Raw genomic sequence first — 19,925 nt, forward strand, 5'->3', positions numbered from 1 at the left:
CTTTGAGTCTCATTTGACAAAAAGTGTGGGCCCCTTGTCAATATTCTAATATTTTTTGTAATTTATTTAAGCTTACCTTTTTTTTTTCTTTTTTTTTTTTTTTAAATCTTACAATATTTGATATTATAAAAGAAATGGATTTGGTGGGCCATAAATTAAAAGTGGCATTTGTATATTTTAGAGAGTCTCACTATTGGGAAATTAGACTTCAAATGAATTGTTAAATTGAAAAGTGGTTATGGTATCACCATTGGAGGTAAAAAAACAACTTATTTTGTATTTCAATACTCAAACTTGAGTCTCACCCACCATTGGAGATGGTCTAAGAACAAATGTGAACCCCATTAAAACAAAGGTTAAAAGACTTAAAACTAAAGAACTTGAATAAAATGAACTATTTACCCCTAAATAGAAACAATGAAACAAATAACCTTAGAAATGCACCTCACTTTATATATGTTAAAAAAAATGAAAAAAAAAAAAAAAACCAAAAGTGCAAGGCTCTTATCTCTCGACCAGAGTGGAAAGTGACTATTAGTCACTACTATAGGGAGGCTAATCGAGTAGTTGATTGGTTAGCCAACTATGGTGTTCATGCTGATCGGAAGATGGTCATCTTTGAGGCGGCCCCATCGAATTTTCAGGCCGTTTTATTGGAGGACTTGTGTAGAGTAACTAGCGCGCGGTTGGTTCCTTCGAGCAAGCCTTAGGCCTAGTTGTTTATTTGCTTTTATTTTCTGTTTTTTTTTTGTTTTGTTTTTTTTTTTGTTTGTTTTCTTTTTGTTTTGTCTTGGGGCTTGCCCCTCTCTTTCACCCAAAAAAAAAAAAAAAAAAAAAAAACTCGTTGTTTCTCTCGTTTGTATTCTCTCTCTGTTTATTATACAAACAAAGTATTATTTATGTAATTTTCAACCATAAATTGAACCCACAATTTTCACCAAATCTTTGAGTAACAATTAAGCAAAATTAGGGATATTATTTAACTTTATCAACAAATTAAACATTACTAACCTTGAATTTGAAATAAAAAGTAATCTCATGAATGAATTTAAATTACTTTGTACTTTATCTTTAAACAAACAAGCTCAGAGATGCATGAAAATTCGTGGATATGCATATAAGTAATCTATCAAGATCAATCATCTTTTTTTTTCTAAGATGGATTTTTCTTAAATGGTAGCTTATTTATTATTATTATTATTATTATTATTATTATTATTATTATTATTATTATTATTTTTCCAACTAAAAATGGGTCTTCACAGCATAACTACATGTTTATTGTATCTAAGATAAAGGGTACTTTTGGCAAATGAAAATTTCCAACCAAAAATGGGTCTTCACTTTAAAGAGTAACATAGATTATTTTTTTAGGATGGTAGTTTTTTTTTTAAGTAAAAAATGAAAGGGGTAGTTATGAATTATGATAGGATAGTGTTTTTTTTTATTGCACTTATCTTTGGTAAAATGGTAATTTTTAAAATATAAAAGGGTATTTTAGGAAAAACAAAATTTATCAACCAAAAGATCCTTTCTCTTTATATAGTACTATAGATTTATGTTCGTTTCACATTGATTTATATTCTTTCATATACATCAGGAGGGAGACGACTTCTTGTTCTTTTTCATATTGAGATATGTTTATTTATTTTATTTATTTATTTAAATACATAGAGACAAACATATTATTTTATATCAGAGTTTTTTTTTATTTTTTATCTTTTATTTTTACACCATGCTAATGTAATTCTAAACCTCATACTACGTAGTTCATAATACTCTATACTATACAATTGCATAATCTTAATTGTTTTACAAGTTAATCTTGAAAATCACCACCTATAATCCCATACACACAAGTCAGAGCAAGTTTAGCCCTAAGTCTTAAGACTTGGATGTGACGTCATTTTTGGTGGTCCCCATTGAAAATGATGTCATCAAATTCTTGTTAAGACTCACTAAGACTTACACAAATTTATCACTTTAGCCCTAAAACTTAAATATTTGACATATTATATGTAGAAAAGTGTAAAAATAATAATAAAAAGGATAATAAAAATAAAAGTGAGGTAGGTGAAGTGGGTCCCAATCTCAAGTATTAAGTTGAGTCTTGCAATTTCAAGACTCAACTTGAGACTTGCTTGAGATTTTTGAAGAAAAATGGGAAAAGTGTTAAGCATATGTCTTAAGATTCAAATTGATAATGTCATTCCAAATTTTAAGAGTTGGGGCTAAACTTGCTCTCATAGTTGTGACAAAATTATTACGACTCGAAGAGAGTAGCTAAATGTCGAGTAATATTGACGGGCGGTCGGGCGCCCAACCTCTTATCCGTTGAGCCAAACGATCAAATATTGTTTTTCCAGGCAACTCTACACTGAAGTAGAGTGTAGTAATGTTCACCAAGAAACTGATGCTTCTGCGTTTTCACTCCCATTTTCTGACTCCTCCCAACTTCTTCCCCAAACTTCTTCTCTCCTCCACCTCTCCTCTCTCTCTTCGCCGCATCACCGCCGCTGTAATCTCGTCCCATTCTCTCTCCTCCACCTCCTATGGCCCTTCTCTTCAAAAGGGTACTCTTCCCTTAAAACCCCATCAAAACCCCATTTTGAATTCCGCCAGTAATCCACCCCAACAAGCTCAAACCCCCGAAAATGGCGATGAAATCCCATTTGAGGAAGACCATTTTACCCGGGTATTTGAAATTGCTGCAATTCGGGTTCCCTCGGACTGGTGTTTTGAGTTAGAGGGTAGGATTCGAGGGCATTTGCTTAATTGGCCTCGTGTTTCGAACATTGCTAGGGTTCCTGGGGATGAGATTGATGAGGAAGTTCAAGGGTTGTTGATGGAGGATAAGGGGTTAGGGATAGGGGAGGAAAATGAGGTTGAAAAGACGGTGAGTCGGAGGATTAATGGGAAAGCTGAAGGGGATGGGGAGGAATTGAGAGGGGTTTTGTATAGGGATAAGCTTGCTAAGGAGTTTAATGCTAGGGGTTTTGTGAAGTTTCGGAATTTAGCTAAGATTTCGAGGCCTAATAGGAAGAAGAAGAGGCGAAAGGAGGGGCAAAGTGATAAGGAGAGTTGCGGGGAGGAGGGGGAGAAATGGAAGGGGAGGAGGAGGAGTGTAATGGTGGAGGTTGTCGAGGAGAGTGAGGGCGAGGGCGAAAATGTTGGTGGTGATTTGAGTGGGTTGTTAGGGGATGATTTTAAGGGGAGGAAGTGGAGGGGGTCTACTAGGTTGTTGCTTTTGGATGAAACATATGCTGGGAAGAAATTTGATGAGCTTCCTGAAGCTGTTAAGGTGGTAATTATGCACCCTTTTGGTTGTCATTGCAATTCTCGAATCGTAGTGCTTCATAATGAGCTTAAGTGAACCATTGATCCTTGTTTTATTTACTTATCATTCTTGCATAGTATTATATGCATCTCAAGTATCAAACTATCTGACATCCAGTTTTGTTAACATTTCTAATCTGTTTATCAGGCAGCTTTTATCGAAGGTTCAAGTGAGGCTACAAAGTCAAGTTGTGAGCTAATGAGGTGCAATTTGACCTTGTTGTATGATTACTGGTCAAATGATGAGGTGCATAAGTATTCAAAGTTTTACACTATGTCACCATTCATATTTTTTATGCCTATATCTTTTGTTTGAGGTATGCATTGTATTTGTCACTTGCTTTATAATGGGATTTCAACTAGTCATGTGACATTGTGACTCCTTGGGAATATTCAATTAATAGCATTAATTGGTGGTTCTGCAGAGAATGAGAACCTGGAAATTAGATGCTTGTTGGGACTCAAGGGTTAAAGCTTTTATCTTAAATTTTGGGAAATTGTGCATTGTAGATCCTTTTAAAAGGGCGCATTCCGTTAATGTTAATGAAACCGAAAGCTTATATGTGTAAGCTATAGTGGGATCAAAACCAACAAGCAAGGATGCAAAGATGAAGACAATTACGAACAATGTAGTTGGAAAATACTCCTCACTAACAAAGCAACAAGCAGGGGATATTGGGATAACCAACCAGTATTACTAATCAATTCAACAAATATAATCAACTTTCCTACACACCGTAAATACACTTTATTTTCTCTCAAGAACAGTAACAAGTCTTACTAAGAGTGTTCTCTCACGCAAATTAAGCCTACGAAACAATGATCCCAAGCCCCCTTAGATAGAGGTTGTAATTCTACCTTCACCCTGAGGAGGAAATAATTCTAGACTCTTCTTAGGTTTAGAATACAACATATATATTAGGAAACTAACATACTTTCCTATACTAATAACAATGGCATAGGTAACAACTCACTTGCAATCTAAAAGGCTAAAACAACTAGAATTAGGAAACTTACTTACGGTTTACGGTGAAAGAGCAAAACATTAAGACGAAAACCGTGATGCAATCTCCATGCTTATAAAAGTGATTATTCATGATTGGGAAAATTTCAATAGGAATTATGTTATGAGTGTTTGTGCACCTGGAGTGATCGCAACGGATCGAAAAATAAAGACAACTTGACTTATATTTGCCAATGGAGGAGGCAAGCGTAGCAAAGATTTTTATGTTTGGGATGGGTTCTTGGGAACACTTTAAGGGATATGACTCGAAATGAGAATATACAATAATACAAAGTAAGGTAAGGTTTGTAGTTATTGAGGATAAGGTAAGGAAAACCAACTCCAGCATGTGTCATGTAGATGCATCAGTAAGGAAGTGGAAAGTTTGAATTCTGGGGATATTAGAAGTCTTGATGGTAAAATGACTTGGATTGGTGTGTGTGTGTGTGGGGGGTGGCCGGGAGGGGGGTTAATAATGATATGAGGAAATTGGGCTTTAAGTGTATAATGTTGGATAGAAGTGGAAAAAAAAACTTTGTTGATAGGGGATAGATTCTCGGTTCATTTTGTTGAAATATCCATTTGACTGTTGAGATTAAGACTTTGGTATTATGAATAAGGTTACTATGCGGACTACATTACGGTGGGTCTCTACAACAATCCTACATATTAATATAAGATGCTGCTACATATAGTTTAGAATTATCTTGTCGCTAAATATATCCTACACAACTACACAAGCATCATATGCTTTTCTCAATCTATAAAAGTCTATTGTTTCCTTTTCAAGGAGCTGTTCACATTTCTCTGTTGCACATGGTAAAATGCTTATAAATGGTGGAAGTTTCAAGATTATTTTTACCATGCTGCCAAATTATAATGTCAAAGATTACTAGAGAAATATTCACAGGAGAATAATTTTCTATTCTCAACACTTAGCATTTGTTATTAAAGTGAGTTTGATACTTTGATCGTAAGAAACGAGTTGGGATAGGTACTAAGGTGATGAGGAGACCATACCTACTGCAAAAGTAGTAGAGATGTACTAAAGCAAGTGATGAGGAGACCATACCTACTGCAAAAGTAGTAGAGATGTACTAAAGGCGACTCAGTGGAAGAAATAATTAAGGTTGATGGTGAAGCCGTGAAGGTGATAAACATGAAGAAGGATCTGCGACTCAGTCTCCATCTTCAAAGAGATTATAGGAGACGGAAATTGTGTACCTTTGGGAGATATGGAGGAACAATAATAAAAAATAAGTTGGATTATATTGCAAATGGCGAAAAGAGAACTTCGGGTTATAACAAAAGTTCAAGGATAATTATTGAGGGGGGATTTTGAGAATTAATAATTATTCTCCTAAGATAATTTCTCTTGAATTCCCTTAACATTATAATTTAGCAGGCATTGTAAAAATTAATGTAGAAAAATCCACAATGAGCAACCACTATAACTTATTGCCGTGTGCAAAAGAGGAATGTGGAGACAACAATAATGTTGAGATAACCAACTGTGACTTAGGCCTATTCAGTTCCTAAGCTCTATGATTTCTCTATAGTAGAAGATTATGTTTCTATAGTGCTCTCTACATGGTAAGTTCTGGGCGATACTAGCTGATAGACACTTGACTTGCTTCTTTCTGATATTTCTTCATATAACAATTTTAGGATTGCAACTTTGACTGTGGGCTGTGGCAAATGTACTTGGCCTGATTGGCTGTTTCAAGCGTGCTATAATACCTAAATTCTCCAAAAAAATATTAAGTTTGATCTCTCTAAGTTTCTGCAAATATTCTTTTGTATCTGTCTAAATTTTTGTGGTTAGAATAGTTATATTCGTACTATACTGCTCTTTGCTAACCAATCAAGTTGGATTGGCATTATCTGCTCTTGCTCTTTCTTTCTTTATTTTCTTTCCTTTATATTGTCTGGAAGACTGGAAGTAGCCTATACCTGGTGTCCTGGTGAACTTAACTTGTTAAGCTTGTTTAGTTCTGAAGTGTTAGCTTTTTGATAGAAGAAATTTTTTTAACTCTTGTTTTTCAGCATCGTAATATTTACTTTTGGTAACTTGTTAGCAATTCAGGAACATTTGTTAACAACTTACCTACTATGACATGGTTTTTGTGTTCAACTACTTAATATGTGTGTGTGCATGTGTGTGTGTGTGTTACTCAACCACTTAAATATCTGTGTTTTGTAAATAACAAATAACTACCTAATAAATTACATTTTTTTAGTAGCACTATCAAAACACGTTTTCCGTCCAAGTTGCTGTCTGTAGGACCCATATCCAACCTCTTTTCTTCCTTTCTCTGCCTGAAATAATTATAATGCCGATATCCAACCCGTCCGTAGGACCAAACACAACCTTTCTTCAACAATTTTCCATTATTCTCTCCTATGCATCATCTTCTTTCGTTCTCTTTCCATGAATCTCTTTTTAAATCAGCTTGCATCTTCTTGAATCTCAATATCACTGCTTTGAATCAATAAAATATTATGGAAGATGTAATATCAATCAATAGAACCTTCAAAAACTCCTGATAAAATGAGATCGTAAGATGTGCGCGTAAGATAAAGAACAGCTGTTGGATAAATTGCGAGTAGGTGTATCCTTAACCTATTAAAGCTAGCCAATTAGTAGGCTGATATTGATATGTTGAGTTTACCACATAAGTTAGTTATTTACAAAAATAACTTTGACAGAATTCGTTATTTTCGGTAGTGCTGCCAAAAATTGTATTACATAAGTTAGTTATTTACAAAATGTTGTGTCATAAACTCATAATAGGTAGTTGTTCACAAATTTTCCTATAATTATGTAAATATGTGCCTCTGTGAATGACATTTAACATGGCTTCAAAGCTGTTTTTCATGTTACATCGTGAGAAGCCTGTCCTTTCTCTGACAATGTCAATTAGATTTTAGCTGGGCTTATATGTTTGATGTCTGTTAGTTATGGCATGTAAGTAATAAGATTCTCTACTGCAGGTGTTAGAGGCTTTGTTGCCAAAGGATATGATTATTCCCTCTGCTTTTGAAACTGTTGGGCATATTGCACATCTGAACTTAAAAGAAGAACATTTACCATACAAGAAGGTTATTGCAAAGGTGATTACTGGAGATGTAAACTTATTTTGATTTTTTGCGTGCTTGTTTTCTGCTGTGTAATAGATAGTTTTTGGCTTCAGGTAGTTCTGGACAAAAATAAACCAAAGATTCAAACAGTTGTAAATAAAATTGAAGCCATCAGTAATGACTTCAGAACGATGGAGCTGGAGGTACTAGCTGGAAATCATTCCCTTGTTACGATTCTCAGTGAGAATGGGTTGCGTTTCCAAATCGACTTAGCGAAAGTGTATGCATTCTTCTCCTGCCCTTCATATCAACATGGTCAATTTTAGATGCATAGTTCCCTAATGTGCAATTTCAGAAATCATCTTGGTTATAATTAATACAGCTTTCTGTATCATGTTTCTTTTGTATCCATCCCAGCTTAGCTTAAGTTTTTACGACTATATGTTTCTGCAGCATTTTTCTGTTTCATAAATAATTATCACAGAACCTACTTCAATGGAATTTTTGCATATACCAGTTCTAATTCTGATAAGCAGCTAATTGTGTTCCATGATATTCTTTACCCTCAGCATCAGCCTCTAGCTGATAGCTTTTATTTGCTACCAATTTAAAATATTTATCGCTAGAGAAAGTTTAGTTTGGATCTGTTGCACATGATTAAAGAATTATTTCGATGAGCTTTCCGACGGGTGTTCGCTAATATATCTATTGAATTATGACAGATAGTCCTGCAGTCATGATAATCAGCTACAGTAATGCAAGATTATAAATTTAGCTTATTGGTTGAGGGTGAAGTACAATCTATTGCTAGTGAAAAAATTAAAAAATGAAAATTTTACCGTTGAATGTTGATCAATTGATTCTGTCCAGATTGGCAGTTGATTAGTATTAGATATTATACTCCCTTGGCCTGTATATTGATACAATGTGTGGTATTAGATTGTCTGTCTTTCCCTTCCAAAGTATTCTTTCATTCCCATCCCAAAGAGATTTATCACCTTGGAATGAAGTATTATTATTGATTTTGAGGCAGTTCTCATGCAGGCATAGAATCACTGCTGTAAAATCAATGGGATTAGATTGCCATGTTTTATAGCAGGAGACCAGAAGTGGAACAAGCTAGTTGGAAGTAAATCTTGCTGTAAAATAAATGATACAAAATCAAGTCAATGTGGTGTGGCCTTTATAAATGTGTGGTCAAATTAATCCTTCTGCTATTGTGAACTGAACTGTACTTTTTAGTCACTCATGGAGTCCTGTTATGCTAACTCGAATTTACCGTCAAAATTTATGCCGAGCTTGCTTATTCTTTCTGGTTTATTTATTTTTTAATATTGAGGCTAACTAGAATTGACATATTCCTATTCAGAGAGGTGGGTTGACATGTTCATAGAAGTGATACCTTGTTTGATACAATGCAGCTACTGGAATTCCAGGCTATCAACTGAAAGACAGAGGCTCATAAGTTGCTTTACGAGTGATGATGTCTTATGTATGTTCACTTCACAGTGGTAATTGTATGAATTTTATGAGTTTTATTGCAATCAATTATTGTTATTATTATATTTGTATTCTTTATAATTGTTTACTGTCTAATGGGCAAAATATCACATATTCTCTGCAAAGCGTCATCTTTTTCATCATTGCTTGTACCCATTATGTTTCAAAAATTTATCTGTTATGAATACCTTAATGTATGTTAAGTGCATTTATAGGCTAAGTCTGATCAATGAAGCTCTTTCATCCAATCTTAGTTTTTCATTTGAAGTATTTTGCTGTGTTTCGCATCATCATGAAATGAAGTTTCACAAGTGTAAAGGAAAATGAATGCATTAGATGCTTAGGGTAAATATAAGCTTTTCATGATTTCCATTTTAGCAGCTGTTCATTAATAATCTTGCCTTTTCATTGCAGCTAATACTGTCGTACATAGTTTGTTTTTTTTTTTTTTTTTCTAAAATCTGTTTACACTGAAGAATCAAATTTTACTTTCCGATTTCCAGGTGATGTTTTCTCTGGGGTTGGTCCGATAGCTATATCTGCAGCAAAGAAAGTAAAACGTGTATATGCAAATGATCTGAATCCTTATGCAGTTGATTATCTTGAAAGAAACACTGTCCTCAATAAGCTTGAGAGGAAAATTAAGGTAAAGCACTGAAACTCTAGGCATATTCTTCCCTTCTTTTCCCCTTTTTACTCTCCCCTTTGCCACTTTTCATGATTATTCACAAAAGTCTGTTTTAGAATGGACCCAGGATTCGGGATATTAATTCACACCTCTATAAATAAAATAACTTGTAAGTTTGATTGTCATTTAGGAAAAGCATGGCTTACTAATTGGACATGCAAACCTGTCACCCTGTGGGCACTTGCATCTAGAGCTCCACAGCTTCCCCGTATGGGCGAATGCTAGTCCATGACAAGCAACTCACCAGCTATGGTTCGGGTATTTGGAAGTGTCACATGTCAAGTCTCTGAATTTCAGACGTGGGGGCACTTCCAAAATTGGACACAGGTGCAGGGAAGCCGGGGGAACAGCAATTATCTAAATATCCTGATATTAAATTTTTTTGCATTTGCTTTGTTACAAATACATTTGCACGTATTATAGGTTGACTTGTTTGGTAGTTGTCATAATTATGATCTTGAGCCCATTTGTGAGCATTTCTCACGTAACTTTTTCTTTGTTTGAGATGTTTGGATGTGAATTGAGTGTTAGGTAATGAGGACTTTATACCCTTGTCAGAGTTTTGATTGTCTGGCACAAGTATATAAGAGAATGAAGTGTCGAAGTACCGTAACTCACCAATCAGAGCAAGAATTTAATGTTAAATTTCAGAGCTTCCAAGTCATATAAATGGCTTAAAGAAATTTAAATGTTTGCTGTTATAGTCGGTGACTGGCTTTGGTTTTGAAGTTCAAATTTATTGCGGCTCATAGTATTAGTAATGTGATATCGAAATTTGCCTTTTGAAATTCTCAACAGTTGGCTATTCTTCTATCTAATATTCTGATGTGATGATTGTTTCTTATCCTTGTTCATATTTTATAACCACTGGGGTCTTCAGCCATGTATATAATTTTCTTTAATTATGCCATTCTTCAGTAGTATGTATTATTTTCTTTTACCTGAAGAGCATGGTGCTTCAGGTCTATACTTCAAAGGTACACTTGGGGAAAACCTTTTCTCATTTTTATTTCTGTGCTTAGGTATTTAACATGGACGGGAGAAGATTTATTGAGGCTATATTCTCGAGTGAGACCCATCCCGTCACACAAGTTGTCATGAATTTGCCAAATAATGCAGTGGAGTTTCTAGGTATGTACTTCGCTACAATATCTTAGTTTTTCAAAATTATATGCTGGTAGTGATAAAATATCCCAAGAAAAAAGGCCACTACAGCATCTTGTCATAGCTCATAGGGCTGAGACTTGGTGCGCTTATTAGCTCAAAGTTCTGAGCACATTCAGACTTGGATTTTGGGTGTCGTGTCTGACACGGAGTTTGATCCTCTGATGCTCTAGATTTTATAATTTTTTTTTTTACAAGGCCACTATATATTAGGGTGGCATGTCGTTTCGTGTCGAAGTGTTGGAGGATCCAACACGCGACACTCGATGTACAGCAGGGTATCAAAGTTACGTAGGTTCTGAGTTCTTTGTGTAGTGCTGGAAACCCCCCATCCCTCACCCTCGAAAAGGTGAAGAAAAATAAGGAATCAAGGGCACAAAGAATAGGGAAAGTATGAAGATAAGTGATAAACGTGCAGATACTTGGGATGGGGCTATCATGTGATCCAATCTTTATGAACGAGACTTACAGGAGTGATAAACATGCATATATACAGGAAAAGATTGTTGCAATGATCTAAGTGATATGGAAGTTGTAAATGAGGAATCAATTCAATTAGTGTTGTGCTTATGAATGTCATACAACTCAATGAACAAATTACTTGTAAAATTTGGCCCTGTAAAATCTGGCATTGATGAAGTTCAGATTGTTATGTTTGGAAGTGGAACTTCTGTTTTGTGAAATTTTCAAGGACATAATCCACTTAAATTACTCAAGCTGGTTAACTTGAAAGCACTATGCCGTTCTGTAGGGTGTAGGGTTTTTTTTTTTCCCCTTTCCTGCTCAATTTTTTATTTCATCATGGCACACACACATGCACCTGCACTTTACACTTATCGTATGTAATGTAGCTTCTGCAATAATGTTTTTCTCGTCCTTTTCATATTACAGATGCCTTTCGTGGGATTTTTAGTAACAGAACCAGAGATAGAAAACTGACTTTGCCGATGATCCATGTTTACGGATTCTCAAAGGCTGAAGATCCGGAATTTGATTTCCATGAGGTTTGTCTCTATCACCTGTAGCTAATTGTTACTGGAATTTCTGGTCTCCAGTATCTATAAATGCACCTTTTATATATATATATATATATGTGTGTGTGTGTGTGTGTGTGTGTGTGTGTGTGTTGCCATTGTTTTCAGCTTCACTGGCTGAGTGGCTTTCATCCTAAAGTCTTTTATTATTCATAGTTATTTCTTAAAAGAAAATGCCTCTTAACATGACAATGCAGCGGATAAGAGTCGCGCTAGAAGAGGCTGCTGTCGCTGTTGAAATGCGTCGTGTTCGTGCTGTGGCACCAGGAAAATTGATGCTGTGTGCCTCTTTTGTACTTCCTGAGAAGGTAGCTTTTAGTAAGTCGAATGTAGATTGTAAATAATATTTATCCAAAGTTGATTATAGGTCAATTTTGCTCCATGCTATATAACCCTTAATTAGTTGCATTTAGTTGTATGCTTCTATTAGCCTTTCTCTTGGGTTATTTTTCTTCAAAATCATACTTATTCGTTTACCTTTTTTAATCAAATCCAAAACAAACCAGACCGACCAATTTATTAAGTGCTAGTACAACATAAATGACCTTTTGTTTTTTCTATGGCTATTTTGAGCATATTAATTTCCCATATTATGGCATTGCCTTAAAAGAAAACAATACTTAACCATTAATTGTCAGTATGATATCTAAGAGCCCACATTTTTTGGTGCACCTAATCAACTCGAGCTATTTCTATGAGCATGAACATCAATAGAAATGTGTCTTCTTAATAACATGTTAAGCTCCCAAATCAAGCCCTATTTCTCCCTCTTCTAGGATTGCTTGAGTGAATTCTTATATGAGGCGAACTTATAGTAACCTATTGTAAGATTGTGGTATGACTTTTACTTTTGTAACGAGTTCATACTCTATATTATGCAACCTAAATGTTTGAGAGTAAAACCAATTGTTGGCTTAATGGTAAGGAAAAATCCTTCCAACCTTAGGCCCTGTTTGGTTTGATGTAAATTATTTTCATGTAAAATGATTTTCCCATTTTCCTTTGTTTGGTTTGTGAAGGTGTGGAAAATAGTTTTCCCATAGTGGAAAATTGCATTTTTAATGATGCAAAACATTTTCCTTGACAAAACAAGGAAAACCACATTTTACTTCATCCTCCTTACCTCCTTATTACTTCCCTCACATTCCCACTCGTATTTTTGATATTTCTTGAACTTTTCTTGTATGCAACCAAACAAAAGAAAACTAATTTTTAATTGTGCTTTTCCTTGAAAATATGTTTTCCATGAAAACTAAATTTTCATTGAAAATGTTTCACATCAAATCAAACGAAGCCTTTAAGGTTAGAAGTTAATTTCCACTAGAAAAACTTTGAAGATGAGGATTCCTTTACCTTTTTCCCTATTCTCAAAGTGTCTAATCCGATAATCCGGTCTAGGTTGACTTATAAGAGATTTCGGACCAACAATTGTGAGGTCTAAATCAGCAAAATCCTACACCCCACCTACAAAACCCAATAAAAGAATTTATCAAACAACAGGTAAAATGCAACCAACATATGATCGCATCCCTTGTGAGTTCTGAAAGTGACGGTTTTTTACTGCTTCAAGTATAGTGGACCCAATGGAAAGGGGTACTTAATAAAAAAATAACTTCAAAATTCCAATCCTTAGAAAATTACAGAATTTTATTTTAGACATCGAATATTTAGCATACAGATTTGTCACTGCATTTGAACGGCCAGGATTCATCCTTTTTTACTGACCCTTTGATCCTGCCACCCCATAAATTCTACAGTACAAAAACTCCCTTTTGTGGACCCCACTTCCATTTGCTGTCTTTTATTATCAAATCAGATTTTTCTTAAAAAAATTAATTTTTGATGAAAAAAAAGACTGCAATCAGAGTTTTCCTGCAGAAGGGTAAACTGGTAATTTTGAAATGAGGAGCGTGGCATATCTCAGTTCAGATCTGAAATCTTAAGTAGACAATTTAGGAAGAAGACAAAGTGCAGGAGAAGGTTGGATCTGTTGGTTATGTTGCCAAATAAATATAAAGTGTTTGAAGACAAATTAATAAGGAAGGAGTAAAGGGGGATTTTGTTGCTTTTTTTTGCTAAAAAAATGAGATGGGCTTTGACACATATTGTGTAAAGTTGGAACTAACAGTTACCTTATTTTGTGACTATCCTTTCCCTCAAAAAAAAAATTTTGTGACTATCCAATAGGGAACACATTACACATACATACATTATTTCTATCTCACCTACTCATCTTCATGCATCCCTTATTAACTACTCTACAACAATGTATTGTATCTATTCCATGATGACTCTATATGGCTAAATAGATGCTAGGGTTTTGTAGCAATTTAAATTGGTAATTTGGAGACACTCGGTTTAAAATGATAGGAAGATGCATTCGAGATTTGTTTTGGTTATATGGTACAAATTGTGTTGCGCGTTTTGTTATACGCAAGTCATGTTGATATGCCAATTAAGCAAGAGATGGAAACGAATTTGAAGCAAGGTTAAACGGAAGTTGGGGTTGCCATGATTTTGAACGCGCTTATGTCACAAAAAACCTTATAACCAATTTGTAGCAGGATCTTATTGCTACACTTGACATTATATGATTGATCTTGCTAAATTATAGAGAAACACATGACCTAGATTATTAGCCTATATAAATGATCTTGCTAAATTATAGAGAAACACATGACCTAGATTATTAGCCTATATAAATGATCTTGCTAAATTATAGAGAAACACATGACCTAGATTATTAGCCTCCTTGGATTCGCCAATATCCATATAAATTCTACAAATAATTTAACGAACATTTTCTCCGACTATATCATTGTATCTTATATATATTGATTGAGAAATCGGAAATGAACATGGATGACTAATGAACCTACGTAGAAAAATCATTTTCAATCTCAAGCAATAGTATTCATGTCTCTTTAATGATATACAAGTATGTGCCATGCATCTCTTTGGATTTGCTTCTATCACAAAGATTGTTAGATTCTTCATATAACTAAAACCAAAACCAAAAAAAAATGCATTTCTCTCCCAAGTAGATAATTAGATTGAATATACATTAATACATGAAGAAGAGAATTGCACTCACATGAATAACCTAAATTGCTACATTCATATACTAGTATTATCCATGTTCTACGCCTTTCACACGTGAGAAAACGGTCCCCATTTTATGAGTTTAAGACTCTGTTTGGAATTGCAATCAATCATTAATTCTGATAAGTAAATATCCACTTTTACATACTAGAGAATCCACCTATGTTTGCACATAAAATGTTTTTTTTTTTTTTTTTTTTGATTTTTTTTGTTTTTTGATTTTTTTTTTTTTTTTTTTTTTTTTGTAGGAAAAAAATTGCATTATTATTTAGTTGTTAATTTTATAAATTAACCAAACAGATCCTATATAGTTTACACGTACCAAATGGTAGCATCACACGTGTCACATAGTCTATTTCACAAGTCACTTACAGCCGTTATTCGAATGACTCCAGTTCTTAGGTAGGGAGTAGCTCATCCAACTTAGTACCTCAATTAGGCATAGTATCCCCATTCTTGGACCCACCCTCTGTTTGTGGGGACCACTGAATTCTTTGATCTAACAGTGTGGCATAAAATCAAGTTATCTTGGATGATCATTGAGATTTTGATTTAGGGTCTGTTCATATTTACTTAATTTCAGTTCAGTTCAGTTCAGCTTCAATCAGTTCAGTTCAGTTCAGTTTCAATCAGTTCAGTTTAGTTCAGCTCTTAATTTCCCTCTCACATAAAATATTCATTTCAGCTTAATTCAGTTCAGTTCAGTTCCAATCAGTTCAGTTCAGTTCAGTTCAGCTCCAATTAGTTCAGTTCAGTTTAGTTCAGCTCAGTTCAGTAAATATGAACAGGCCCTTAGACTTGTATTTTGGATTTGTTTTATTGGTCTTATTTTTACTTATTTTAGAGTTACTATGTTAGTTAAAGTTAGATAAGATAAATTCAGAAAAAATAAATTTTAATAAGGTTTATCTAAATATAAATTTCAAAAATAAATTTTAATAAAAATATAATAAGGTCAAATAAGTGAAAATCACTAAATCAGATAAATAAAACATACCCTGAGGCGTTAGCAATTATATGTACTTTGTAAGTAATCCGTAATAAATTTTAATTCATAAGTTTTAGTCAACGCCGGACAATTTTAGTCAACGTCAGACAATTTTGGTCAAACTTCATATTCCGGCCTAAGGTAGTAAATTACAACATTTTTCAAAAATTAGGTAGTCAATTACAACATTTGTTTTAATAGGTAGTTTCTCGCAAATTCTGGACTATAATAGGTAGTTTTTCACAAAATTTTCTTTTGTGGACTTGATTTCCGCTTATTTCATATTTTACAATTTCAGATAAGATAAGATTAGATCAGTAAAAATCGGGTGAATTAAACACACCCTTTCTTGTATGCAATGATTATAATGTGTAGTATCTTAACTCATAAGATGTCTCACTTTGACTTATCTCTAATAATTCTGTTATTAAGGTAAGCTTACCCACCCACCCCCCCCCCCCCCCCCCCCCCCAAAAAAAAAGGAAAAAAAGAAAAAGCATTTGTGCATGAGTAATTGAGTACTCTTATTACAGAGTATAATAAATTAACAAGTTATTATCCCAGGCGATGTCCCGGTACATTGTAAATTTATAAGTTTGATCAAAATTAAAAGGGTTAATGTTGAACAATGTTACTGAGTGAGTGAAAAATATAATAATCTCTGTATTATCTTTCATTAATGTATACTAAAAAATATGTCAAATTTATATATGGAGGTTATACATATGAATAGTTTTATTATTATGAGAATTTAAAGTTATACTAATAAAGAGTTTTTCAAATTAATTACACATTAATGCAATTCAATGCAGTGAGAGAAAGGTGATACATATTGAATGACACGTGGCGCACATGTGACACTAAATAATAAATAAGGGTAACACATGGCGTACATGTAGCACCAAATTATAAATAAGGGTGACACATGTATGACGTTAGCATAATATCCCCATGAGTTTAATAATACGGTGTAATATAGATAATGTGACATTGACAAAAATTAAGGCCCCGTTTACTTCACTTTATTTTTGCTGAAATAAAACTATTTTTACATAACTGAAATTATTTTTTCTGAACTTAAATTATTTTTACTGAACTAAAATTAATTTTACTGTACTGAAATTATTTTGCTGAACTTATATTATTTTTACTGATTCTCTATTATATTTCTTTTGTAAAGTTTATTATTTTTACTGAATTAAACTTATTTTTACCGAACTAAAATTTTTTTTACTAAATATTTTTTTTTTAAGGTCAACTGAACGGAGCCTAATACAAAGTTTTTTTACAATTAATATGATTATATGACTACAAGACTACAAGGATGAATCTTTTGTTTCCTTAAATTGGTGCACATAAAACTGCTAAATTGAAGACACCTCTTTCAGATCAGAAAAAGATTGAGATACCAAAAGAGAGACTACAAATTATTCTCCTTAACTTTTTCTTTCTTTTTTTATTTTTTTTTTCAGAATAAAGCCTTAACTATTAAAACAAACATTTCACCTAAGGATGTCAGACTGTCAATGGGGCGGATCAAGTAGGAGACCCGCCCCATCCCCGCCCCATTAGGGCTGGGATAGGTTTCGGTTTAGCGGGTGGTGGGGCGGGGATGGGGATAAAAACCATACCCGCCATGGGTGATGGGGTTGGGGTGGATTTTAGGTTGTACCCGCCCCATCCCCGCCTCGCCTCACCCGCCCCACTTCGTACCCGTCTCATCCCCACCCGCCTCACTTCGTACCCGTCTCATCCCCACTCCATAACACATCTATATATTTTTAAAAATAAAATTATATACTTTGATACTATTTTATAAAAAAAATTATGTAAAATAAAATAGTAGATTTGTAATACGGTAATATTATAAACAAAGAAGTGTGTAATATTAACAATATTTTTTTTTTTTTTTTGTAATTTATATTAATTATGTAGTATTGTGTATTGAAAGGTAGGGATTAGGCGGGTTTTGGGTGGGGATTAGATGGGGGTGGATATCCAAGTGGGAGATAGGGCGGGTATGGTTTTAGAATTATACCCGTTAGGACGGGGATGGGGATGAATTTTGAACCCGCCACGGGAATGGGGATGGGAAGACCAACATCCGCCCCGCCCCATTTACATCCCTAAATTTTCACCCCCTCCCTTCATTTTCTTATTGGTGAAAAAAGCCTTCCAAAGACACATTTTAGTTTACTACAAGGTCTACAACTTCTATGGGAAATCCAAAATTGGTTACAACTAGTTCAAATTACTTGATCGACTACCGTGGGGTTCGTTTGACATTACTATGGTTTTCTATTTTTTGGTTTTTTGTTTTTTAAAATAAAATGATATATGTTACATAATGAATCAAAAATTATTTAAACTTATTAAAATTATGATAATTTTGAAAACTAACAATAAAAAAGTGAAAACACCTTTTTCTTGTTTTTTGTTTCCTGTTTTTGGTTTTTAGTTTTTTTAAAAAAAAAAAACAAAAAATAAAAAACAATGCCAAACAAGCTCGTGATTATTAGTTCCGGATGAAGCAACTATAGCTAGTATGTACTCTGTATTTTAAAATTAAGCAATTTACGAAAAAAAGTTGTCTATGAAATTCTAGTACAAAGCAACTCTTTTTTCAGCTTTATTTTCTTTTCTTTATTTGGTACAAACATCATTGATGGTTGATAATATAAATTATAACCTAGCTAATTCTAGCTTCTACGACCTAAGGTGGGAACTGAAACCTCTCATTTCCAAAATATGGAAACATTGCCTTATGTATGGAAAGTAACGATGGATAAGAGAATCATAATTACTTGGGAAAAGATCTACTCCTATGTTTATATTTAATCAATAATCGGTTATCATACCATATATCTATATACTCGTATTAATGATGTGATAATATTTACATTGGTGATGAGAGCAAGTAATGAGAGGAACATTATTATTTGAAGAATTAAGCTATTTTAATATGAAAATGATGTACTCCCTCTGTCCCACTTCTGTTAGATTTAGATATATGTAAACTGTAATAAGGCGTTTAGTTTATTAGGGTGGAGTGAGAGTGTGAGAGATGAAGATGTTACTAGAGCCGTGAAAGGGTCTACTTTACATAGGTTAATTGGGAAATTTTTTAAATTAAGTAACAAAAAGATTTTTATGAACATCCATACAAGAACATAGGAAGATTATTTGTAAAAAGAGGGAGTATATTAGAGCTAAGGAAAAATACTAACTCAAATTACACGCTCAATGCATGTTTTTGTCTTACATTCTAAAATTAATATCAACTCAATTACCATTTTTTTTTTTTTTATATGGTCAATTATTAAATAAAATTATGATGGGTGAGATAATTGCACATCATTTTCATATAGTGGTCTAAAAAAAGAGAGGTATACTGTAAAATGGAAGGGTGGACAAGGTCTAACCCCAGTTAAAAAGAAAAAGGAAGCACATGGGGCAGCTTTTTGATACCATTTCCACAATTGAATTACATGTTGCTGCTCCCAAACCCTATACGACGACTACTATCTACTCGCACTACCCTTCATCACAGCCGTATCAATTTATTCATTACTCAATCTTTCTTTACATATAATTATTGCTTGTAAATTGATTGACATGAAATTTGTTTTTCTCCATTGCTAAATCAAATAATGTAGCTTAAATTGCATCCAGATAATGACCGTGGGAGTGCAACGTGGCATGCCCGAAAGCCTTGAAATTTGAAAATGATCGTATTTAAGATTAACTGGATTAGAACCCGTGCAATGCACGGATTTAACAAAATTTTATTATGGAATATTACAATCTTTGAAAAGTTATACAATAATTTACACAAAAGAGAGAGTTAATTATAGTTTCTTTTTATATATAAAAAAAATTGCTTAGTTTTATACCAGTTCTTAATTTAACAAAGACAACAAGATTAGTACCATGGAATACTCTCTTAATTACAACCTTTAGTTAGTTTTACAATAATTTACAAAAAATAAATAAATTAGAGAGAATCATAATATGTATGCATAAAATAAT

At 33.7% G+C, this 19,925-nt stretch overlaps 1 protein-coding gene across 2 annotated transcripts; it reads left to right on the top strand.

Moving 5' to 3' along the window:
• Nucleotides 1–2,362: 2,362 nt before the first annotated feature.
• LOC145576813 (tRNA (guanine(37)-N(1))-methyltransferase 1-like) lies at nucleotides 2,363–12,313 on the top strand. 2 transcript variants are annotated; one of them, XM_081634518.1, is made up of 9 exons: nucleotides 2,363–3,304; nucleotides 3,485–3,583; nucleotides 7,334–7,453; nucleotides 7,534–7,700; nucleotides 8,842–8,912; nucleotides 9,424–9,566; nucleotides 10,631–10,739; nucleotides 11,664–11,776; nucleotides 12,004–12,313. In XM_081634518.1, the coding sequence occupies exons 1-9, from the start codon at nucleotides 2,396–2,398 to the stop codon at nucleotides 12,148–12,150; spliced, it is 1,878 nt and encodes a 625-aa protein (XP_081490644.1). In that variant the 5' UTR covers nucleotides 2,363–2,395; the 3' UTR covers nucleotides 12,151–12,313. The 2 variants fall into 2 exon arrangements, with proteins under 2 accessions (XP_081490644.1, XP_081490646.1); XM_081634520.1 differs by having other exon boundaries at nucleotides 2,363–3,301.
• The last annotated feature ends 7,612 nt before the right edge of the window (nucleotides 12,314–19,925 follow it).

The sequence above is a fragment of the Chenopodium album genome, chromosome 13, assembly GCF_948465745.1.
Source record: "Chenopodium album chromosome 13, dcCheAlbu1.1, whole genome shotgun sequence".
In the NCBI taxonomy this organism is placed as follows: Eukaryota; Viridiplantae; Streptophyta; class Magnoliopsida; order Caryophyllales; family Amaranthaceae; genus Chenopodium; species Chenopodium album.